The sequence below is a fragment of the Danio aesculapii genome, chromosome 16 (assembly GCF_903798145.1).
Source record: "Danio aesculapii chromosome 16, fDanAes4.1, whole genome shotgun sequence".
NCBI classification, from domain to species: Eukaryota; Metazoa; Chordata; class Actinopteri; order Cypriniformes; family Danionidae; genus Danio; species Danio aesculapii.
The window spans coordinates 42,892,870-42,916,726 of NC_079450.1; the positions used below are offsets into that span (position 1 = coordinate 42,892,870).

At 34.1% G+C, this 23,857-nt stretch overlaps 1 protein-coding gene across 3 annotated transcripts in view; it reads left to right on the forward strand.

Annotated features, from left to right (window-relative positions):
* The first annotated feature begins 14,302 nt into the window (after positions 1-14,302).
* The window catches only part of cep76 (centrosomal protein 76), an 88,107-nt gene continuing 78,552 nt past the window's right edge, over positions 14,303-23,857 (forward strand). For 2 of the 3 annotated variants that reach the window (XM_056474812.1, XM_056474814.1), the window contains exons 1-2: positions 14,303-14,709; positions 23,223-23,381. In XM_056474812.1, coding sequence (XP_056330787.1) covers positions 14,647-14,709; positions 23,223-23,381 — 222 coding nt within the window. In that variant the 5' untranslated portion in view covers positions 14,303-14,646. The remainder of the gene's footprint in view (positions 14,710-23,222; positions 23,382-23,857) is intronic. The other variant, XM_056474811.1, reaches the window with a different exon arrangement.

The following is a 23,857-nucleotide window of genomic DNA, read 5'->3' on the forward strand; positions in this document are numbered from 1 at the left end:
GTTCCTCAACATAATAGTTTTGATAACTTATCTCTAATAACTGATTTCTTTTATCTTTGCTATGATGACAGTAAATAATATTTCACTAGATATTTTTCAAGATACTATTATTCAGCTTAAAGTGACATTTAAAGGGTTAACTAGGCAGGTTAGGGTAATTAGGCTAGTTATTTATAAGGATGGTTTGTTCTGTAGACTATCGAAATAAAAATAGCTGAAAGGGGCTAATAATTTTGACCTTAAAATGTTTTTAGAAAATTTAAAACTGCTTTTATTCTAGCCGAAATAAAACAAATTAGACTTTCTCCAGAAGAAAAATATTATAGGAATTACTGTTAAAAAATTCTTGCTAAGTTAAACATCATTTGGGAAATATGTAAAAAAAGTTTTAGGTTTAGTTTTAGGCAAAAATCGGCTCATTTAAGGTCAGTTTTCTTTAAAAATCAGCGATCTCCACTGGCTGAGTGATATCTGATATAAAGTGGTCTCAGATTGTACAAGAAGCACTGCATTAAATTACATTTCCCCCACCTTGTCTTTATAATATGGGCGTTTATTTTATCCCATTATATTCAATAGAGCTTCTGCGCTAGCCTGCCGATTCTGACGGGTGCGTGCGAGTAAACATATATATATATATATATATATATATATATATATATATATATATATATATATATATATATATATATATATATGTATGTATATATGTATGTATATATATATATATATATATATATATATATATATATATATATATATATATATATATATATATATATATATATACACACACACACACACACATATATACACACACACACACACACACATATATATATATATATATATATATATATATATATATATATATATATATATATATATATATATATATATATATATATATATACGTTGTGTGTACATAAAAACGTTAGACCTTATTCTCGCGAAAGCAGAACGAAATAGTTCAATACTGTTTACATCCTTTTAAATAAAATGTTATCGTTTTATTATACAAAAAGTAAAGTACAGATTTATGTTTACATTCTACGAAAACTACAAGATCCAGGTAGGCCGCCTTTTCATTACGTCATTTCCTTCGTTGCATTGCAATTTTACTACTCACGAGCGCCACCTTTCGTTAATCGTATCGTAGCAGTTTGTTTTTGTTTCACGTCATTTTTGATATACAGTAAGTAGCGAATACACACAGAGCCTGTGACTATAAAAATCTATAATGTATGCCCGTGATCATCGACATTATGGCGGCCGCATTGAGGATTAGAGCAACAGACCGAAACGACCGATGGGGCGTCTAGCTTTATATTAAATGTCTATGCCCGTGACCATAGTGACAACTCATAGATATGGTGACTACCGATCAACGCTTATATTTCCGGGTGCTGGAAGGGATTCGGACGGAAGTTAACGATAATCATTTCTTTTAATTATTAAATACCACCTAAATTGTGTATTATTAATGCATACAAATACCCCAAACTTAAACCTACCCCCTCACAGTAAAGTAAAAACAGCGATTGTTGCTGTACAGTGTCACAAAAGTATGCAATATTGATGTGCGCATGCCCAAGCGGTCGCAGATATTTTCCTTCTACACTTAACCACCTCTTACCGCCACGATTTAAAAGTCAGTTGAAGGAGGAGGCGTTAAGATAACATCCAGCATTAGAACAATAAGGATATGGTAGATCTCAGCATCAATCGTGGACATCAAACGTTTTGGAATAGACTTGTAGTTTAGACTTCTGTGGCTTTTTTACGCTCGAAAACATGTCCTTGTCACCAGAAAAAGCAAATGAGTTAAAACAAACAATTCATGACCATTTAATTAAGGTAAGTTTATTTAGTTGTTACTCCCAAGGCATGACGTTTGTGTTAATTTGTGCTAACTTACATTTATATTTACTCCTCTCACAGTAAACGCATTACAGGTTGCTTTATGATCTGTTGCTGTTTTTGTGTTAGTGGGTGGATCACGTAAAAACTCGCTTCCAAATTGTCAGTAATCGTTTTTTTAACCTCACATTATAGTAGACAATGATCTTTTTAAAAATGTCTATTATTCTTTAAAAAGTAGTTGCAGAAAAGTGAGACTGTTTAAGTGTCAAAAAAGATCATGTGGTGATCTTAATATATCATCTATGAATTATTAAATTGTACGTAACTTTTTCTTTCACTATAAGAGATGATCTTATAATCTTATTTTTTGTAATTGACGTCAAAGATTTTTTAAATATTTTAGATCTTTTCAGAATATTTTAGAGGATGGAGTAATATATTTTGCCTTATAAAAGGATGGAGTAATATACATTAATTTTGCCTTATGTAAGGTCTCAAGAAAAATTAAAATAACAATTGTTCCGACTGGGGGGGGGGGTTGTGAGTCTCTCTATCGTTGCAAAGAGTTTACGAGCATTATTTACGTTGCTGTTTATAAGGCTTGAAAAGAAAATCTGCCTAGCAGTGCTTAGTTCCATATTAAAAGCACGAAGACTGTCTTTATAGATATTATAATGGGCTACTAGTTTCGTCTTTCTCCACATACGCTCAGCTTTTCTGCACTGTCTTTTCATCATTTGTACTCTTGGGGACCTTGTCCAAGATCCCCTTTGCCTGCTAGTTATCTTCTTGGCTCTAACAGGAGAAATGTCGTCTATGACATTCTTAATTTTAGATTTAAACAAATCAAGGAGAGAATCAACAGAGTCTGCAGATATACTTGGTGCTAGCGATATGGCCTTCATAAACTGCTCATTAGTGTTCTCATTTATGCATCTCTTTCTGACAGAGACAGATCTGTCTTTAATAGCTGGAGTGATCAATATGTCAATGAAAATACAGAAATGATCAGATAGTGCAACATCCTTAACAACAGTCGATGAAATGTGTAAACCCTTAGTTATAAGTAGATCAAGAGTGTGTCCACGATTGTGTGTGGGTCTTTGAACATGCTGAGTCCGATGAAAAGTGTTGAAAACAGCATTGATTTCTGGATTATCAATGTGAATATTAAAATCCCCAGCAATGGTAAAATAGTCAAATTCAGAGGTTACTATTGATAACAGCTCTGTAAAATTATCAATAAAAGTTGTAGAATATTTTCTACAGGTTAAAGCTCAGCGAGTTACTATTCATGTTACCAATTGAGGATCTTTTAGTAATAAACTGACTGTAGATTTACCCCAAATGTAATAAGTGGTGTGGTTTCCACTTGTACATGAATGTACATAATACATTTTACTTACAAAATATTGCTGTTTTTGTATTATTGTTTGTTTATTATTAATCATTTGTGCATATACTTAGTGCAATACTTTGCTTTCAAATAGTATCTTTCATTCAGTTTACACATATTTAGAATTGACTACTTTTTATGAACAGTGTGAAACGTTAAGAAAGGTAACCTATAGGATTCTGTTTACCTAAACATTGAAATGAAACAGGCCTAAGTAACTGAAAAGTCCAAATGATGAATTGCAGATTGTGGACATGCAGTGTGTGTTTTTATTATATGTTTTGTCAGTCCTTATGCTTAACAGAAGTATTTCATTGTGGGTATAATGCCAATTGCTTAGTCAAATTAGATGCCTCTTTCTGTGCTAGTTGCAGGGAAGTGATCCAATATTTCCAAAACTGGTAATTTAACTCTGTCTACTAGCCAAAACAATCTTTTTGGTTTATAGATTACGTGTGTATCAAAACACACATGAATAATAAACTAAATACAATACAGTTGAAGTCAAAATATGAGCCATCTTATGAATTGTTTTTCTTTTTAAAATATTTTCTAAAGTGATGTTTAACAGAGCAAGGCAATTTTCACAGTATTTTTTCTTATTGTTTTATATTGCCTAAAATGAAAAGTTTAAAAAAATTTTAACCCGTTAATATTATTAAATATAAATATTATTACCCCCCTTAAGCATTTTTTTCAATTGTTACACGATTTGTTTAATTCCCCTAACTTGCCAACTTACCTAATTAACCTATTTACACCTTTAAATTGCTGTTTATGATGAATACTAGTATCTTGAAAAATATATGAGAAAAAATTATGTTCTGTCATCATGGCAAAGGTAAAGGAAATCATATTAGAATTTTGTTATTAGAATTATTATGTTTAGAAATGTGTTATACAAAATCAGAAATTGGGGAAAATTATACAGGGGGTTAATAATTCAGGAGGGCTAATAAATTCACTGACTTCAACTGTATGCATGTTTACACACACATACACATGTGTTTCCTGTTTTTTTTCCCCCACTTTCTGTTTAATGGAGAGAAGATTTTTATAACACGTTCCTCAACATAATAGTTTTGATAACTTATCTCTAATAACTGATTTCTTTTATCTTTGCTATGATGACAGTAAATAATATTTCACTAGATATTTTTCAAGATACTATTATTCAGCTTAAAGTGACATTTAAAGGGTTAACTAGGCAGGTTAGGGTAATTAGGCTAGTTATTTATAAGGATGGTTTGTTCTGTAGACTATCGAAATAAAAATAGCTGAAAGGGGCTAATAATTTTGACCTTAAAATGTTTTTAGAAAATTTAAAACTGCTTTTATTCTAGCCGAAATAAAACAAATTAGACTTTCTCCAGAAGAAAAATATTATAGGAATTACTGTTAAAAAATTCTTGCTAAGTTAAACATCATTTGGGAAATATGTAAAAAAAGTTTTAGGTTTAGTTTTAGGCAAAAATCGGCTCATTTAAGGTCAGTTTTCTTTAAAAATCAGCGATCTCCACTGGCTGAGTGATATCTGATATAAAGTGGTCTCAGATTGTACAAGAAGCACTGCATTAAATTACATTTCCCCCACCTTGTCTTTATAATATGGGCGTTTATTTTATCCCATTATATTCAATAGAGCTTCTGCGCTAGCCTGCCGATTCTGACGGGTGCGTGCGAGTAAACATATATATATATATATATATATATATATATATATATATATATGTATGTATATATATATATATATATATATATATATATATACACACACACACACACACATATATACACACCCACACACACATATATATATATATATATATATATATATATATATATATATATATATATATATATATATATATATATATATATATATATATATATACGTTGTGTGTACATAAAAACGTTAGACCTTATTCTCGCGAAAGCAGAACGAAATAGTTCAATACTGTTTACATCCTTTTAAATAAAATGTTATCGTTTTATTATACAAAAAGTAAAGTACAGATTTATGTTTACATTCTACGAAAACTACAAGATCCAGGTAGGCCGCCTTTTCATTACGTCATTTCCTTCGTTGCATTGCAATTTTACTACTCACGAGCGCCACCTTTCGTTAATCGTATCGTAGCAGTTTGTTTTTGTTTCACGTCATTTTTGATATACAGTAAGTAGCGAATACACACAGAGCCTGTGACTATAAAAATCTATAATGTATGCCCGTGATCATCGACATTATGGCGGCCGCATTGAGGATTAGAGCAACAGACCGAAACGACCGATGGGGCGTCTAGCTTTATATTAAATGTCTATGCCCGTGACCATAGTGACAACTCATAGATATGGTGACTACCGATCAACGCTTATATTTCCGGGTGCTGGAAGGGATTCGGACGGAAGTTAACGATAATCATTTCTTTTAATTATTAAATACCACCTAAATTGTGTATTATTAATGCATACAAATACCCCAAACTTAAACCTACCCCCTCACAGTAAAGTAAAAACAGCGATTGTTGCTGTACAGTGTCACAAAAGTATGCAATATTGATGTGCGCATGCCCAAGCGGTCGCAGATATTTTCCTTCTACACTTAACCACCTCTTACCGCCACGATTTAAAAGTCAGTTGAAGGAGGAGGCGTTAAGATAACATCCAGCATTAGAACAATAAGGATATGGTAGATCTCAGCATCAATCGTGGACATCAAACGTTTTGGAATAGACTTGTAGTTTAGACTTCTGTGGCTTTTTTACGCTCGAAAACATGTCCTTGTCACCAGAAAAAGCAAATGAGTTAAAACAAACAATTCATGACCATTTAATTAAGGTAAGTTTATTTAGTTGTTACTCCCAAGGCATGACGTTTGTGTTAATTTGTGCTAACTTACATTTATATTTACTCCTCTCACAGTAAACGCATTACAGGTTGCTTTATGATCTGTTGCTGTTTTTGTGTTAGTGGGTGGATCACGTAAAAACTCGCTTCCAAATTGTCAGTAATCGTTTTTTTAACCTCACATTATAGTAGACAATGATCTTTTTAAAAATGTCTATTATTCTTTAAAAAGTAGTTGCAGAAAAGTGAGACTGTTTAAGTGTCAAAAAAGATCATGTGGTGATCTTAATATATCATCTATGAATTATTAAATTGTACGTAACTTTTTCTTTCACTATAAGAGATGATCTTATAATCTTATTTTTTGTAATTGACGTCAAAGATTTTTTAAATATTTTAGATCTTTTCAGAATATTTTAGAGGATGGAGTAATATATTTTGCCTTATAAAAGGATGGAGTAATATACATTAATTTTGCCTTATGTAAGGTCTCAAGAAAAATTAAAATAACAATTGTTCCGACTGGGGGGGGGGGGGGGTTGTGAGTCTCTCTATCGTTGCAAAGAGTTTACGAGCATTATTTACGTTGCTGTTTATAAGGCTTGAAAAGAAAATCTGCCTAGCAGTGCTTAGTTCCATATTAAAAGCACGAAGACTGTCTTTATAGATATTATAATGGGCTACTAGTTTCGTCTTTCTCCACATACGCTCAGCTTTTCTGCACTGTCTTTTCATCATTTGTACTCTTGGGGACCTTGTCCAAGATCCCCTTTGCCTGCTAGTTATCTTCTTGGCTCTAACAGGAGCAATGTCGTCTATGACATTCTTAATTTTAGATTTAAACAAATCAAGGAGAGAATCAACAGAGTCTGCAGATATACTTGGTGCTAGCGATATGGCCTTCATAAACTGCTCATTAGTGTTCTCATTTATGCATCTCTTTCTGACAGAGACAGATCTGTCTTTAATAGCTGGAGTGATCAATATGTCAATGAAAATACAGAAATGATCAGATAGTGCAACATCCTTAACAACAGTCGATGAAATGTGTAAACCCTTAGTTATAAGTAGATCAAGAGTGTGTCCACGATTGTGTGTGGGTCTTTGAACATGCTGAGTCCGATGAAAAGTGTTGAAAACAGCATTGATTTCTGGATTATCAATGTGAATATTAAAATCCCCAGCAATGGTAAAATAGTCAAATTCAGAGGTTACTATTGATAACAGCTCTGTAAAATTATCAATAAAAGTTGTAGAATATTTTCTACAGGTTAAAGCTCAGCGAGTTACTATTCATGTTACCAATTGAGGATCTTTTAGTAATAAACTGACTGTAGATTTACCCCAAATGTAATAAGTGGTGTGGTTTCCACTTGTACATGAATGTACATAATACATTTTACTTACAAAATATTGCTGTTTTTGTATTATTGTTTGTTTATTATTAATCATTTGTGCATATACTTAGTGCAATACTTTGCTTTCAAATAGTATCTTTCATTCAGTTTACACATATTTAGAATTGACTACTTTTTATGAACAGTGTGAAACGTTAAGAAAGGTAACCTATAGGATTCTGTTTACCTAAACATTGAAATGAAACAGGCCTAAGTAACTGAAAAGTCCAAATGATGAATTGCAGATTGTGGACATGCAGTGTGTGTTTTTATTATATGTTTTGTCAGTCCTTATGCTTAACAGAAGTATTTCATTGTGGGTATAATGCCAATTGCTTAGTCAAATTAGATGCCTCTTTCTGTGCTAGTTGCAGGGAAGTGATCCAATATTTCCAAAACTGGTAATTTAACTCTGTCTACTAGCCAAAACAATCTTTTTGGTTTATAGATTACGTGTGTATCAAAACACACATGAATAATAAACTAAATACAATACAGTTGAAGTCAAAATATGAGCCATCTTATGAATTGTTTTTCTTTTTAAAATATTTTCTAAAGTGATGTTTAACAGAGCAAGGCAATTTTCACAGTATTTTTTCTTATTGTTTTATATTGCCTAAAATGAAAAGTTTAAAAAAATTTTAACCCGTTAATATTATTAAATATAAATATTATTACCCCCCTTAAGCATTTTTTTCAATTGTTACACGATTTGTTTAATTCCCCTAACTTGCCAACTTACCTAATTAACCTATTTACACCTTTAAATTGCTGTTTATGATGAATACTAGTATCTTGAAAAATATATGAGAAAAAATTATGTTCTGTCATCATGGCAAAGGTAAAGGAAATCATATTAGAATTTTGTTATTAGAATTATTATGTTTAGAAATGTGTTATACAAAATCAGAAATTGGGGAAAATTATACAGGGGGTTAATAATTCAGGAGGGCTAATAAATTCACTGACTTCAACTGTATGCATGTTTACACACACATACACATGTGTTTCCTGTTTTTTTTCCCCCACTTTCTGTTTAATGGAGAGAAGATTTTTATAACACGTTCCTCAACATAATAGTTTTGATAACTTATCTCTAATAACTGATTTCTTTTATCTTTGCTATGATGACAGTAAATAATATTTCACTAGATATTTTTCAAGATACTATTATTCAGCTTAAAGTGACATTTAAAGGGTTAACTAGGCAGGTTAGGGTAATTAGGCTAGTTATTTATAAGGATGGTTTGTTCTGTAGACTATCGAAATAAAAATAGCTGAAAGGGGCTAATAATTTTGACCTTAAAATGTTTTTAGAAAATTTAAAACTGCTTTTATTCTAGCCGAAATAAAACAAATTAGACTTTCTCCAGAAGAAAAATATTATAGGAATTACTGTTAAAAAATTCTTGCTAAGTTAAACATCATTTGGGAAATATGTAAAAAAAGTTTTAGGTTTAGTTTTAGGCAAAAATTGGCTCATTTAAGGTCAGTTTTCTTTAAAAATCAGCGATCTCCACTGGCTGAGTGATATCTGATATAAAGTGGTCTCAGATTGTACAAGAAGCACTGCATTAAATTACATTTCCCCCACCTTGTCTTTATAATATGGGCGTTTATTTTATCCCATTATATTCAATAGAGCTTCTGCGCTAGCCTGCCGATTCTGACGGGTGCGTGCGAGTAAACATATATATATATATATATATATATATATATATGTATGTATATATGTATGTATATATATATATATATATATATATATATATATATATATATATATATATATATATACACATACATACATATACACACACACACACATATATACACACACACACACACATATATATATATATATATATATATATATATATATATATATATATATATATATATATATATATATATATATATATATATATATACGTTGTGTGTACATAAAAACGTTAGACCTTATTCTCGCGAAAGCAGAACGAAATAGTTCAATACTGTTTACATCCTTTTAAATAAAATGTTATCGTTTTATTATACAAAAAGTAAAGTACAGATTTATGTTTACATTCTACGAAAACTACAAGATCCAGGTAGGCCGCCTTTTCATTACGTCATTTCCTTCGTTGCATTGCAATTTTACTACTCACGAGCGCCACCTTTCGTTAATCGTATCGTAGCAGTTTGTTTTTGTTTCACGTCATTTTTGATATACAGTAAGTAGCGAATACACACAGAGCCTGTGACTATAAAAATCAATAATGTATGCCCGTGATCATCGACATTATGGTGGCCGCATTGAGGATTAGAGCAACAGACCGAAACGACCGATGGGGCGTCTAGCTTTATATTAAATGTCTATGCCCGTGACCATAGTGACAACTCATAGATATGGTGACTACCGATCAACGCTTATATTTCCGGGTGCTGGAAGGGATTCGGACGGAAGTTAACGATAATCATTTCTTTTAATTATTAAATACCACCTAAATTGTGTATTATTAATGCATACAAATACCCCAAACTTAAACCTACCCCCTCACAGTAAAGTAAAAACAGCGATTGTTGCTGTACAGTGTCACAAAAGTATGCAATATTGATGTGCGCATGCCCAAGCGGTCGCAGATATTTTCCTTCTACACTTAACCACCTCTTACCGCCACGATTTAAAAGTCAGTTGAAGGAGGAGGCGTTAAGATAACATCCAGCATTAGAACAATAAGGATATGGTAGATCTCAGCATCAATCGTGGACATCAAACGTTTTGGAATAGACTTGTAGTTTAGACTTCTGTGGCTTTTTTACGCTCGAAAACATGTCCTTGTCACCAGAAAAAGCAAATGAGTTAAAACAAACAATTCATGACCATTTAATTAAGGTAAGTTTATTTAGTTGTTACTCCCAAGGCATGACGTTTGTGTTAATTTGTGCTAACTTACATTTATATTTACTCCTCTCACAGTAAACGCATTACAGGTTGCTTTATGATCTGTTGCTGTTTTTGTGTTAGTGGGTGGATCACGTAAAAACTCGCTTCCAAATTGTCAGTAATCGTTTTTTTAACCTCACATTATAGTAGACAATGATCTTTTTAAAAATGTCTATTATTCTTTAAAAAGTAGTTGCAGAAAAGTGAGACTGTTTAAGTGTCAAAAAAGATCATGTGGTGATCTTAATATATCATCTATGAATTATTAAATTGTACGTAACTTTTTCTTTCACTATAAGAGATGATCTTATAATCTTATTTTTTGTAATTGACGTCAAAGATTTTTTAAATATTTTAGATCTTTTCAGAATATTTTAGAGGATGGAGTAATATATTTTGCCTTATAAAAGGATGGAGTAATATACATTAATTTTGCCTTATGTAAGGTCTCAAGAAAAATTAAAATAACAATTGTTCCGACTGGGGGGGGGGGGGTTGTGAGTCTCTCTATCGTTGCAAAGAGTTTACGAGCATTATTTACGTTGCTGTTTATAAGGCTTGAAAAGAAAATCTGCCTAGCAGTGCTTAGTTCCATATTAAAAGCACGAAGACTGTCTTTATAGATATTATAATGGGCTACTAGTTTCGTCTTTCTCCACATACGCTCAGCTTTTCTGCACTGTCTTTTCATCATTTGTACTCTTGGGGACCTTGTCCAAGATCCCCTTTGCCTGCTAGTTATCTTCTTGGCTCTAACAGGAGCAATGTCGTCTATGACATTCTTAATTTTAGATTTAAACAAATCAAGGAGAGAATCAACAGAGTCTGCAGATATACTTGGTGCTAGCGATATGGCCTTCATAAACTGCTCATTAGTGTTCTCATTTATGCATCTCTTTCTGACAGAGACAGATCTGTCTTTAATAGCTGGAGTGATCAATATGTCAATGAAAATACAGAAATGATCAGATAGTGCAACATCCTTAACAACAGTCGATGAAATGTGTAAACCCTTAGTTATAAGTAGATCAAGAGTGTGTCCACGATTGTGTGTGGGTCTTTGAACATGCTGAGTCCGATGAAAAGTGTTGAAAACAGCATTGATTTCTGGATTATCAATGTGAATATTAAAATCCCCAGCAATGGTAAAATAGTCAAATTCAGAGGTTACTATTGATAACAGCTCTGTAAAATTATCAATAAAAGTTGTAGAATATTTTCTACAGGTTAAAGCTCAGCGAGTTACTATTCATGTTACCAATTGAGGATCTTTTAGTAATAAACTGACTGTAGATTTACCCCAAATGTAATAAGTGGTGTGGTTTCCACTTGTACATGAATGTACATAATACATTTTACTTACAAAATATTGCTGTTTTTGTATTATTGTTTGTTTATTATTAATCATTTGTGCATATACTTAGTGCAATACTTTGCTTTCAAATAGTATCTTTCATTCAGTTTACACATATTTAGAATTGACTACTTTTTATGAACAGTGTGAAACGTTAAGAAAGGTAACCTATAGGATTCTGTTTACCTAAACATTGAAATGAAACAGGCCTAAGTAACTGAAAAGTCCAAATGATGAATTGCAGATTGTGGACATGCAGTGTGTGTTTTTATTATATGTTTTGTCAGTCCTTATGCTTAACAGAAGTATTTCATTGTGGGTATAATGCCAATTGCTTAGTCAAATTAGATGCCTCTTTCTGTGCTAGTTGCAGGGAAGTGATCCAATATTTCCAAAACTGGTAATTTAACTCTGTCTACTAGCCAAAACAATCTTTTTGGTTTATAGATTACGTGTGTATCAAAACACACATGAATAATAAACTAAATACAATACAGTTGAAGTCAAAATATGAGCCATCTTATGAATTGTTTTTCTTTTTAAAATATTTTCTAAAGTGATGTTTAACAGAGCAAGGCAATTTTCACAGTATTTTTTCTTATTGTTTTATATTGCCTAAAATGAAAAGTTTAAAAAAATTTTAACCCGTTAATATTATTAAATATAAATATTATTACCCCCCTTAAGCATTTTTTTCAATTGTTACACGATTTGTTTAATTCCCCTAACTTGCCAACTTACCTAATTAACCTATTTACACCTTTAAATTGCTGTTTATGATGAATACTAGTATCTTGAAAAATATATGAGAAAAAATTATGTTCTGTCATCATGGCAAAGGTAAAGGAAATCATATTAGAATTTTGTTATTAGAATTATTATGTTTAGAAATGTGTTATACAAAATCAGAAATTGGGGAAAATTATACAGGGGGTTAATAATTCAGGAGGGCTAATAAATTCACTGACTTCAACTGTATGCATGTTTACACACACATACACATGTGTTTCCTGTTTTTTTTCCCCCACTTTCTGTTTAATGGAGAGAAGATTTTTATAACACGTTCCTCAACATAATAGTTTTGATAACTTATCTCTAATAACTGATTTCTTTTATCTTTGCTATGATGACAGTAAATAATATTTCACTAGATATTTTTCAAGATACTATTATTCAGCTTAAAGTGACATTTAAAGGGTTAACTAGGCAGGTTAGGGTAATTAGGCTAGTTATTTATAAGGATGGTTTGTTCTGTAGACTATCGAAATAAAAATAGCTGAAAGGGGCTAATAATTTTGACCTTAAAATGTTTTTAGAAAATTTAAAACTGCTTTTATTCTAGCCGAAATAAAACAAATTAGACTTTCTCCAGAAGAAAAATATTATAGGAATTACTGTTAAAAAATTCTTGCTAAGTTAAACATCATTTGGGAAATATGTAAAAAAAGTTTTAGGTTTAGTTTTAGGCAAAAATCGGCTCATTTAAGGTCAGTTTTCTTTAAAAATCAGCGATCTCCACTGGCTGAGTGATATCTGATATAAAGTGGTCTCAGATTGTACAAGAAGCACTGCATTAAATTACATTTCCCCCACCTTGTCTTTATAATATGGGCGTTTATTTTATCCCATTATATTCAATAGAGCTTCTGCGCTAGCCTGCCGATTCTGACGGGTGCGTGCGAGTAAACATATATATATATATATATATATATATATATATATATATGTATGTATATATGTATGTATGTATATGTATGTATATATATATATATATATATATATATATATATATATATATATATATATATATATATATATATATATATATATATATATATATATATATATATATATATATATATATATATATATACACACACACACACACACACACACATATATACACACACACACACACACACATATATATATATATATATATATATATATATATATATATATATATATATATATATATATATATACGTTGTGTGTACATAAAAACGTTAGACCTTATTCTCGCGAAAGCAGAACGAAATAGTTCAATACTGTTTACATCCTTTTAAATAAAATGTTATCGTTTTATTATACAAAAAGTAAAGTACAGATTTATGTTTACATTCTACGAAAACTACAAGATCCAGGTAGGCCGCCTTTTCATTACGTCATTTCCTTCGTTGCATTGCAATTTTACTACTCACGAGCGCCACCTTTCGTTAATCGTATCGTAGCAGTTTGTTTTTGTTTCACGTCATTTTTGATATACAGTAAGTAGCGAATACACACAGAGCCTGTGACTATAAAAATCTATAATGTATGCCCGTGATCATCGACATTATGGCGGCCGCATTGAGGATTAGAGCAACAGACCGAAACGACCGATGGGGCGTCTAGCTTTATATTAAATGTCTATGCCCGTGACCATAGTGACAACTCATAGATATGGTGACTACCGATCAACGCTTATATTTCCGGGTGCTGGAAGGGATTCGGACGGAAGTTAACGATAATCATTTCTTTTAATTATTAAATACCACCTAAATTGTGTATTATTAATGCATACAAATACCCCAAACTTAAACCTACCCCCTCACAGTAAAGTAAAAACAGCGATTGTTGCTGTACAGTGTCACAAAAGTATGCAATATTGATGTGCGCATGCCCAAGCGGTCGCAGATATTTTCCTTCTACACTTAACCACCTCTTACCGCCACGATTTAAAAGTCAGTTGAAGGAGGAGGCGTTAAGATAACATCCAGCATTAGAACAATAAGGATATGGTAGATCTCAGCATCAATCGTGGACATCAAACGTTTTGGAATAGACTTGTAGTTTAGACTTCTGTGGCTTTTTTACGCTCGAAAACATGTCCTTGTCACCAGAAAAAGCAAATGAGTTAAAACAAACAATTCATGACCATTTAATTAAGGTAAGTTTATTTAGTTGTTACTCCCAAGGCATGACGTTTGTGTTAATTTGTGCTAACTTACATTTATATTTACTCCTCTCACAGTAAACGCATTACAGGTTGCTTTATGATCTGTTGCTGTTTTTGTGTTAGTGGGTGGATCACGTAAAAACTCGCTTCCAAATTGTCAGTAATCGTTTTTTTAACCTCACATTATAGTAGACAATGATCTTTTTAAAAATGTCTATTATTCTTTAAAAAGTAGTTGCAGAAAAGTGAGACTGTTTAAGTGTCAAAAAAGATCATGTGGTGATCTTAATATATCATCTATGAATTATTAAATTGTACGTAACTTTTTCTTTCACTATAAGAGATGATCTTATAATCTTATTTTTTGTAATTGACGTCAAAGATTTTTTAAATATTTTAGATCTTTTCAGAATATTTTAGAGGATGGAGTAATATATTTTGCCTTATAAAAGGATGGAGTAATATACATTAATTTTGCCTTATGTAAGGTCTCAAGAAAAATTAAAATAACAATTGTTATTTTTATGTTTAACTTTAATGCATTATCAAGCATACCACAGCCAGTTTTACTATAACAAAAAATAAACAAAAACAATGAACAATCGTGCATTCGTCTGTTATTTATTTTTTGAAATGACTTAAAAATCAATGTATATCCTTTCCAAAATTCATTAGTTTATTTGCAAGTGCAAAATAAGTGTACTAGATCTCCAGGTTTAGTGTTACAAAACACTTTAAAAAGTCCTTTTTATTTATCAATAAATGCATTGCAGGGAATAGTACATGTGTAATATTTTATATTTTGAAATTGATTTATTTTACCTTATTTAGGAGTAAGACTGCATTACTCATTGACCAAATTTCATCAACAAAAAGTTTATTAAAAAAAAAACTTAAAAGTTTAAAACACAACATTGCCATTTAGCAAATCTTAAACAAAAACAATTTCCCTGTTTTTATACAACACATGATTGATTATTCCATAAAATGCAAGTATGCAGAGAAAAGTTATTTTCAATGCTTCTAATGATAATAATGACCTGGGACGTTTATTACATTTAAAGACTCAAGATAGTAAAGTTTGTTTTGTACCCTAAAAATTTGCTAAATGTAAAAAAAGTTTGATAATCTGGGAGAGAGAAGTAGTAATATCAGTAAAATAAAGAATTATGTCATCAGCATAAAGAGAGATTTTATGACTTGTGTCTTTGATTCTTATTGGAACAATCATGGGATCTTGCCGTTTGGCTTAAGGGTTCCAGGTAAAGGCAAGGCAAGTTTATTTATATAGCACATTTCATACACAGTGGCAATTCAAAGTGCTTTACACAAACAGGAATAAAAGAAACAAGTAAAGAAAAATAAAAACAAATAATAAAAATGGTTAAAAAAAAATAAAATAAGCATAAAAACTGATAAAATGTGTTATAAAAGAATGAAAAAGAAGAGAAAAATAGAATAGTGCGATCTGTCGGACGTAGCACAGTGCTCATTCAGTAAAGGCACAGCTAAACTGATGTGTTTTCAGTCTTGATTTGAATGTGCCTAATGTTGGAGCACATCTGATCATTTCTGGAAGCTGATTCCAGCAGTGAGGGGTGTAGTAGCTGAAAGCCGATTCACCCTGCTTTGACTGAACTCTTGGAATTTCTAGTTTATTTGATCCTAAAAATCTGAGTGATCTGTTGGGTTTGTATTCAGTGAGCATATCTGTAATGTATTGAGGTCCTAGGCCATTTAGTGATTTATAGACCAGTAATAATACTTTAAAATCTATTCTGAATGTAACTGGGAGCCAGTGTAAAGACCTGAGGACAGGTGTGATGTGCTCTGATTTCATGGTTCTGGTCAGAATTCTGGCCGCAGCGTTCTGGATGAGTTGTAACTGTCTGACTGTCTTTTTGGTGAGGCCAGTGAGGAGGCCATTACAGTAATCCACCCTGCTGCTGATAAAGGCATGAACAAGTTTCTCTAAGGCTTCACTGGAAACAAAGCATCTAATTCTTGCAATGTTTTTGAGATGATAGTATGCTGATTTACTAACTGCTTTGACATGACTATTGAAACTCAGATCTGACTCCAGAGTCACACCAAGATTCTTGACCTTATTTTTTGTTGTTTGACCCTTAGAGCCAAGGTGCGCATTCACCTTGAGAACCTCATCTCTGTTCCCAAACGCAATCACTTCAGTTTTCTCTTTGTTTAACTGAAGAAAGTTTTGGCACATCCAATTGTTAATTTCATCAATGCATTGGCAGAGGGTGTCAATGGGGCTGTAGTCATTAGGCAGTAAGGCTAGGTAGATCTGAGTGTCATCAGCATAGCTGTGGTAGAAGATCTGTTTTTTCTCATTATTTGGCTCAGAGGAAGCATATAAAGGTTGAACAGGAGAGGTGCCAGAATCGAGCCTTGTGGGACTCCACATGTCATGGGTGTCCACCTCGACCTATGATCACCTATACTGACATAGTAACCTCTCCCTTCAAGGTAAGATCTGAACCATTTGGGGACCGTCCCAGACAGCCCAACCCAGTTTTCTAGCCTATCCAGAAGTATGCTGTGATCGACAGTGTCAAATGCGACACTGAGATCGAGCAGTACTAGCACTGTTAGTTTGCCTGAATCTGTATTTAGGCGGATATCATTGATTATCTTTATAAGGGCGCTCTCTGTACTGTGATGTGGTCTGAAACCAGATTGATAATTGTCTAAACACCCCTTGAAGTTTAAGAACTTGTTAACCTGGTCAAAAACAACTTTTTCAATGATTTTGCCAATGAAAGGGAGATTTGAGATGGGCCTGTAATTGCTCAATAGGGTGTTTCCAGGTTGCTCTTCTTCAAGAGGGGTTTAACAACTGCAGTTTTAAGTGAATTAGGAAAAATCCCAGAGAGAAGTGAAGCATTTACCACTTTTAGAAGATCCATTTCTAAACAGGTAAACACCGTTTTAAAGAACGATGTGGGGAGCGTGTCAAGACTGCAGGTTGATGTTTTCATAGTTTGCACGATCTCTTCTAAGATTTTACCGTTAATTGCCATGAAATCAGACATAATGTCGGATTTCTTAAGTTGTGGTTGAGCTAGACTGACTTCGACACAACTTGGCTGATTGGATGAGCTGATTGTCTTTCTGATATTATTGATCGTGTCAGTAAAGAAATGAGCAAACTCATTACATTTGCTTTCAGAAAGTAGTTCACTGGGAATCCGACTGGGGGGTTGTGAGTCTCTCTATCGTTGCAAAGAGTTTACGAGCATTATTTACGTTGCTGTTTATAAGGCTTGAAAAGAAAATCTGCCTAGCAGTGCTTAGTTCCATATTAAAAGCACGAAGACTGTCTTTATAGATATTATAATGGGCTACTAGTTTCGTCTTTCTCCACATACGCTCAGCTTTTCTGCACTGTCTTTTCATCATTTGTACTCTTGGGGACCTTGTCCAAGATCCCCTTTGCCTGCTAGTTATCTTCTTGGCTCTAACAGGAGCAATGTCGTCTATGACATTCTTAATTTTAGATTTAAACAAATCAAGGAGAGAATCAACAGAGTCTGCAGATATACTTGGTGCTAGCGATATGGCCTTCATAAACTGCTCATTAGTGTTCTCATTTATGCATCTCTTTCTGACAGAGACAGATCTGTCTTTAATAGCTGGAGTGATCAATATGTCAATGAAAATACAGAAATGATCAGATAGTGCAACATCCTTAACAACAGTCGATGAAATGTGTAAACCCTTAGTTATAAGTAGATCAAGAGTGTGTCCACGATTGTGTGTGGGTCTTTGAACATGCTGAGTCCGATGAAAAGTGTTGAAAACAGCATTGATTTCTGGATTATCAATGTGAATATTAAAATCCCCAGCAATGGTAAAATAGTCAAATTCAGAGGTTACTATTGATAACAGCTCTGTAAAATTATCAATAAAAGTTGTAGAATATTTTGGAGGTCTGTAGATAATGATCAGTAAGATACGGGAAGCACCTTTTAGTGCTATACTCAGATATTCAAAAGACAAAAAGTCACCAAATGACACTTTTTTACATTCATAGACATCTTTAAACAGTGCAGTGATGCCTCCACCTCTCCTATTGGCTCTGCAAACACTCAAAAAGTCAAAGTTTAAAGGAGCTGTTTCATTCAGAACTGCTGCACTACAGCTGTCATCTAGCCAAGTTTCATTTAAAAGCATAAAATCAAGGCAATTTGTGTTGATAAAATCATTGACTAAAAGTGACTTATTGTTAAGTAATCGGATGTTTAAAAGTTCTAACTTAACAGTTTTAGCTATTTTTGCTACAGTAGTCTCAGATTTATATTTAATAGACACAAGATTTGAGTGATTTGCTATACGGCTTGAAGAAGTCTTCGGTTTTCTGTCAGGTAATACAACACATATATGTGTAGAGAAAGCTACAGGCACACTGGGTTCCTGCTTGTTCTGTAAACATCTGATAAAGGCACTGTTATCTAAGCAGGCACCCGAGACACATCATGGAGAGCTGTTGTGTTCACCAGCTGAAGATGGGGCATTGTTGTTTGGGCCCCGGCGGTGGGGCAAAAATCGGAGGGCTCTTCCAGGTGGACTCAGAGGTGGTTGTGGAGCAGGCCGCTTTTTGGTTGGTAACTGGGGGCTTGCGGCAATGGAGTGTGAAAGTTTAGTTCCAGCATGCACCAGTTGCTCCATCTTTTTTGAGAAACCCAAGAGAGGCAAGCAAGGTGACAATGAGAATGTGTCTGGTGACAGAGGCTGTGGCTCTGGAGTTTCTGGCTGCTGAAATATGTTTTCCTGGCTGTTTTCCTGAGGATCATTTTTGAGTGACGAGACTTGATGCTGTTCTGATGCGTCACAGTCTGTCTGTGTTGAGCAGAGGGCCAGTGACAGTGTCTCTATCAACAGTGGGTGTTTGGGCTGCGTGGCGTTATCACTGTCCTTTGGTGATGCGTCAGCCCCACGTCCACTCGGGAGCTGATTTGAGGTCCTGTGGTCATCTGGACATTTGCTAGGTGTGTATGTGCCATTTGGATTGAGGTCAGTGGCACACACAGCTGATGAATGATGGAGGGAGAAAAAGATATTGTCCTTTAGCACCTTTGCACCAAGTTTGTTTGGGTGAAGGCCGTCTGATGTCAACAGTTGTCTTTGGTTCCAGAAGAGATTGAAGTTGTCAATAAAATTCAGTCCTTTCCTGTTACATGTTTTCTGCAGCCATACATTTAGACCAAGAAGCCGTGAAAACATATTTGTCCCTCTTGCAGGGAGTGGTCCACTGATGAACGGCTGAATTTTCAATCTTTCAACTGTTTCCAAGAGTTCACAGAAATCTCTCTTGAGCAGTTCTGACTGTTCCTTCCGAATATCATTCTTCCCCACATGGATGATAATCCGTTTTGCAGTCTTGTGCTTTTCCAGAATTTCCTTAAGTTCTTTGTTTACATCAGAAACTGTTGCATGAGGTAAGCAGCATGTCATTGTAGATTTGCTCCTAAAATTCCTGATTATTGAATCTCCTACAACTAGTGTTCTTATCTCAGGTGCAATCGGAGCAGAATGCCGCTGTCTAGTCGGCCTTGAGTCTCTGTTCCATGCAGAGTTAGCTGCTGAGTCATGCGATCTCTGTCTGACTGCATTTGGGGATTCTTCATCCATATTACTCAATACTTCATATCTGTTCTCAAGCTGTATTTGAGTCTGAGCTGTATTTGGGGTAGAAGACGCTAATGCGGCAGCGTATGATCTGACCCTGCGAGTACCCTTTGGTTTCCCACCTTGTTTATGCCAATGCTCATTTTCAACAGTTTTAATCTGTTTTTCTGTGCTCAAAACAGTGGTAGGAATAGATTTATGGGACTCACCGGCTATATGCTGTGAGCGTCCACAATGATGCTGCAGTTCTGGTCGGATCGCAAGTAACTTTGTTTCAAGAACTGCAATCTTTTGTAGAAGTTTGTGGCAGTTTGTACAGCAGTGAGAATCTGAATTAATCCGATCCAGAGGCATTTTCACAACCGTGTTTTCCCGTCTCAGGAATGTGAGCAGCTGATAGCTGGTAGCAGGAGGATTGTTTAGACGATAATTCCCCTCTTGTTAGTAAAGCTATATTCCAGAAAGTTTATAGAATCGATGCTGATCTTCAAGCTGTGTCGTTTGAGCACTGTGCTGATAGGCTCAAGTTAAAATTAGGGTTTAAGATATAAAAGCAAGTGAGCAGAGAGCGGAGCAGTAGGCAAAGACGTCCGAACAGTAGCGAAGCAGAAAGTAGTGAATAAGGTTGGTGAATGTGGGCAACCCTAGCGAGATCCTCTATTGATAAGAAGAAAAGAGTTTCTGCCCTGTTTGAACTACTGCCTGAGAGCAGCTATATAATGTTTTTATCATCTGAATGAAATTAGAATCAAAGCCAAATGCATTAAGAACCATTCATAAGTAACTCCATTCAAGCCATTCAAAAGCTTTTTCGGCAACTAAGCTACAAAGCACTGCTGGGATGTTAGATGATTCAAAAGTAGAGCGAACATGAAAAAGACACCTAATATAGTCAGAGCCCTGTTTGCCTTTTATAAAACCTGCCTGATCCACATTAATCAATTTTCCTATCAATGGTTAAATTCAATTTACAAGTAATTTTGCGAAAAGTTTGTTATGAGGAAATCAGAAATAGGCCTATAGCTTTTGGAGCGATGTAGAGGTTTGTTTTTTTTCAGAAGTAAAGCAGAAGATTAACTAACATTAGAGCAAGATCTATAAATCTGATCCTCTGAATTTAGATTTACCGACCTGTAAGCGCAGGAAACCATTTGTTGAGATTTTCTTGGAGAAACCCGATTGGGTAAGAGCCTTCAGCACCTTCTGGTAGATTTATAAGACTTATGTTAATACGTCTCATTCTGTCAATCTGGCTTATTATTCATTCTTGTAGCCGCTTCATTTCTCCACCATGATCAGTCAACATCACCGCATGGAGCGACATCTCTGTTGTGCTTTGTTGCTTCTTTAGAAAGTCAGAGACTACGGCTTGTACTTTCATGTCCTTTTTTTTAAGCTGCTCGACAGCCACAATAGACATCTCGAGCATCTCTTTCATTTGCTTCAATTCACCTGACTGGACTTCTTGTACAGTTTCCTTTACCACCTGTTTCTTCATTTCACACATCAATGTCTCTTGCTGTTTTTGAGCCATTAGCACTGGTACATCCATTTGGTCTTCAAGTGGATCTTTGGCTGGAGTTTGGCCATTTTAAAGTCTGGTAGCAAAGGATTTCTTATTCATGCACTTGTTATGCAGTTAAATAACTTGGATTAAAGAAGAAGACAAGACCTGAGATGGAGCTCATGTCTATATGTGCATCTCAGCCACCCAGAAGGCTAGCCAGAAGTCCTTATTAAACTTTTTTTAATAACTTTTTTTGTTTCTATAGACCTTTTTCTTTGTTGCTGCATGGAAGGCAACATATCAACGAACGCCTTCCAGTAAAATGCTTAACTTCCATTTAGAATTGTCACTAGCAAGAGCAGCATTTCTCAGTTGGTAATTCTCAATCCGAAATGGGTGTCATTTAGGCATGGGCCGGTATAAGATTCTGACGGTATGAAAACCTTGGATAAAAATATCACGGTTTCACAGTATTGTGATAGCTACGCTAAAATATATTCTTTTTAAATGCCTGGGTAAAAATGAACTTCTTACGCCTTTGAAAACAATATATTCTATTTTTTGAAATATTTATAATATTTTGGAGCAGTAAACACGTCAAACCAATCATTCAAATGAATCATTGACTTCTGCTGTCTTCAATTGTTTTAAAAACACAGATTTCTTTACAATTTAAAACCACATCTTTGGATATTTTTTCAGCTGGAGATACTGTTGTCCTAAAAAACAAAAAAATGTCAATAAAAAATCTTACACATACCTTAGGAACGGTATTACAGAAAATTTAGGCGGTTTTAAAACCTTGACTTTTCCAAACCGCGGTATACCTTGAAAACGGTTATCGTCCCATGCCTAGTGTCATAATGAGGGGGTTACAGAGTGTTTTTTTGACACACAACTTTGATTTTGAAAGGTGACTTTGACAGATCTAAAGGCTTTGGTTTAAGAGGCACAATGGGTCAGGCAATCCTGGTGAATCAGGAGTTTCAGGGTCAGAAATCTTTGGCGGCGACCACAATTAAAGCTCAAGAAGCAGCATTGACGGCTCTTTAAGTGTAGCTTGCTGTGGTGGTAGCCGCACTTGGAGCTCAGGCTGTGGCATTCAAAATTCTGCCAGTGATGGATACACTGGTAGCTCCTGCAGTAATGGGGATCCTGGCAGGGATGGAGGCTCTGGCAGGGACGAAGAAAAATAATGCCCACTTCTAAATTAATGGTGTTTAATGATTAATAAGTGTTTTGATCATCAATGTTGAAGGCCTTTTTTTGCTGTTTATTTTAAACCTTGATATTCCTCCTATTTGACAATGTATACTGTTCAAAATATTTGTCAAATTCTCATTTTCAGATGGATATCCATGGTAAAATTCGTGATGTTTTAACGGAAACAGTAAAAGGTGATGGCCACCATAAACAATGCTTGCTCTCTGAGGAGGACTTTATGCATGCACTCCAGCGGAGGGGAATTGTCAATGATGTGATGAAGGATCTCCACTTTACAAACATGGTATGTATACATACGGGGGGCGGATTGTGCTATTTTTTTCAATTTATATTGAAAGGGGAAATGAAGCACTCAGTCAAGTTTACCTTATTCTGTACATTGGATTCCACTTTAATGAAAATATATTAAACAAACTTGATTAATGTAAGCATTTAGCAGAAAACAGTGTGTTTTACTACTTACTAGACCTAGGGTGCAGCCATCTTGGAATATCGCTGTGTCTTACGTCACGTGGTTGGTTGAGTTTCTCCCGCTGAACAGAAACAATGGAAGTAAAGGAGACTGTAAAGCCTAATTTTACCCAATGCTTGAAGTTGTGGACGTGGAGCTGCTGCAAATACAAGCATCAGAAGTGTGTCTAATATAAAAGTATAGATATTTATTCTATTTTTCTTTTTTTCCCTTTTAAATACCGATCATTTGATGCCCTTTGATTCACTCTCTGTATTACGCTGCCTGACAACCTGTCTGGGTTTCCA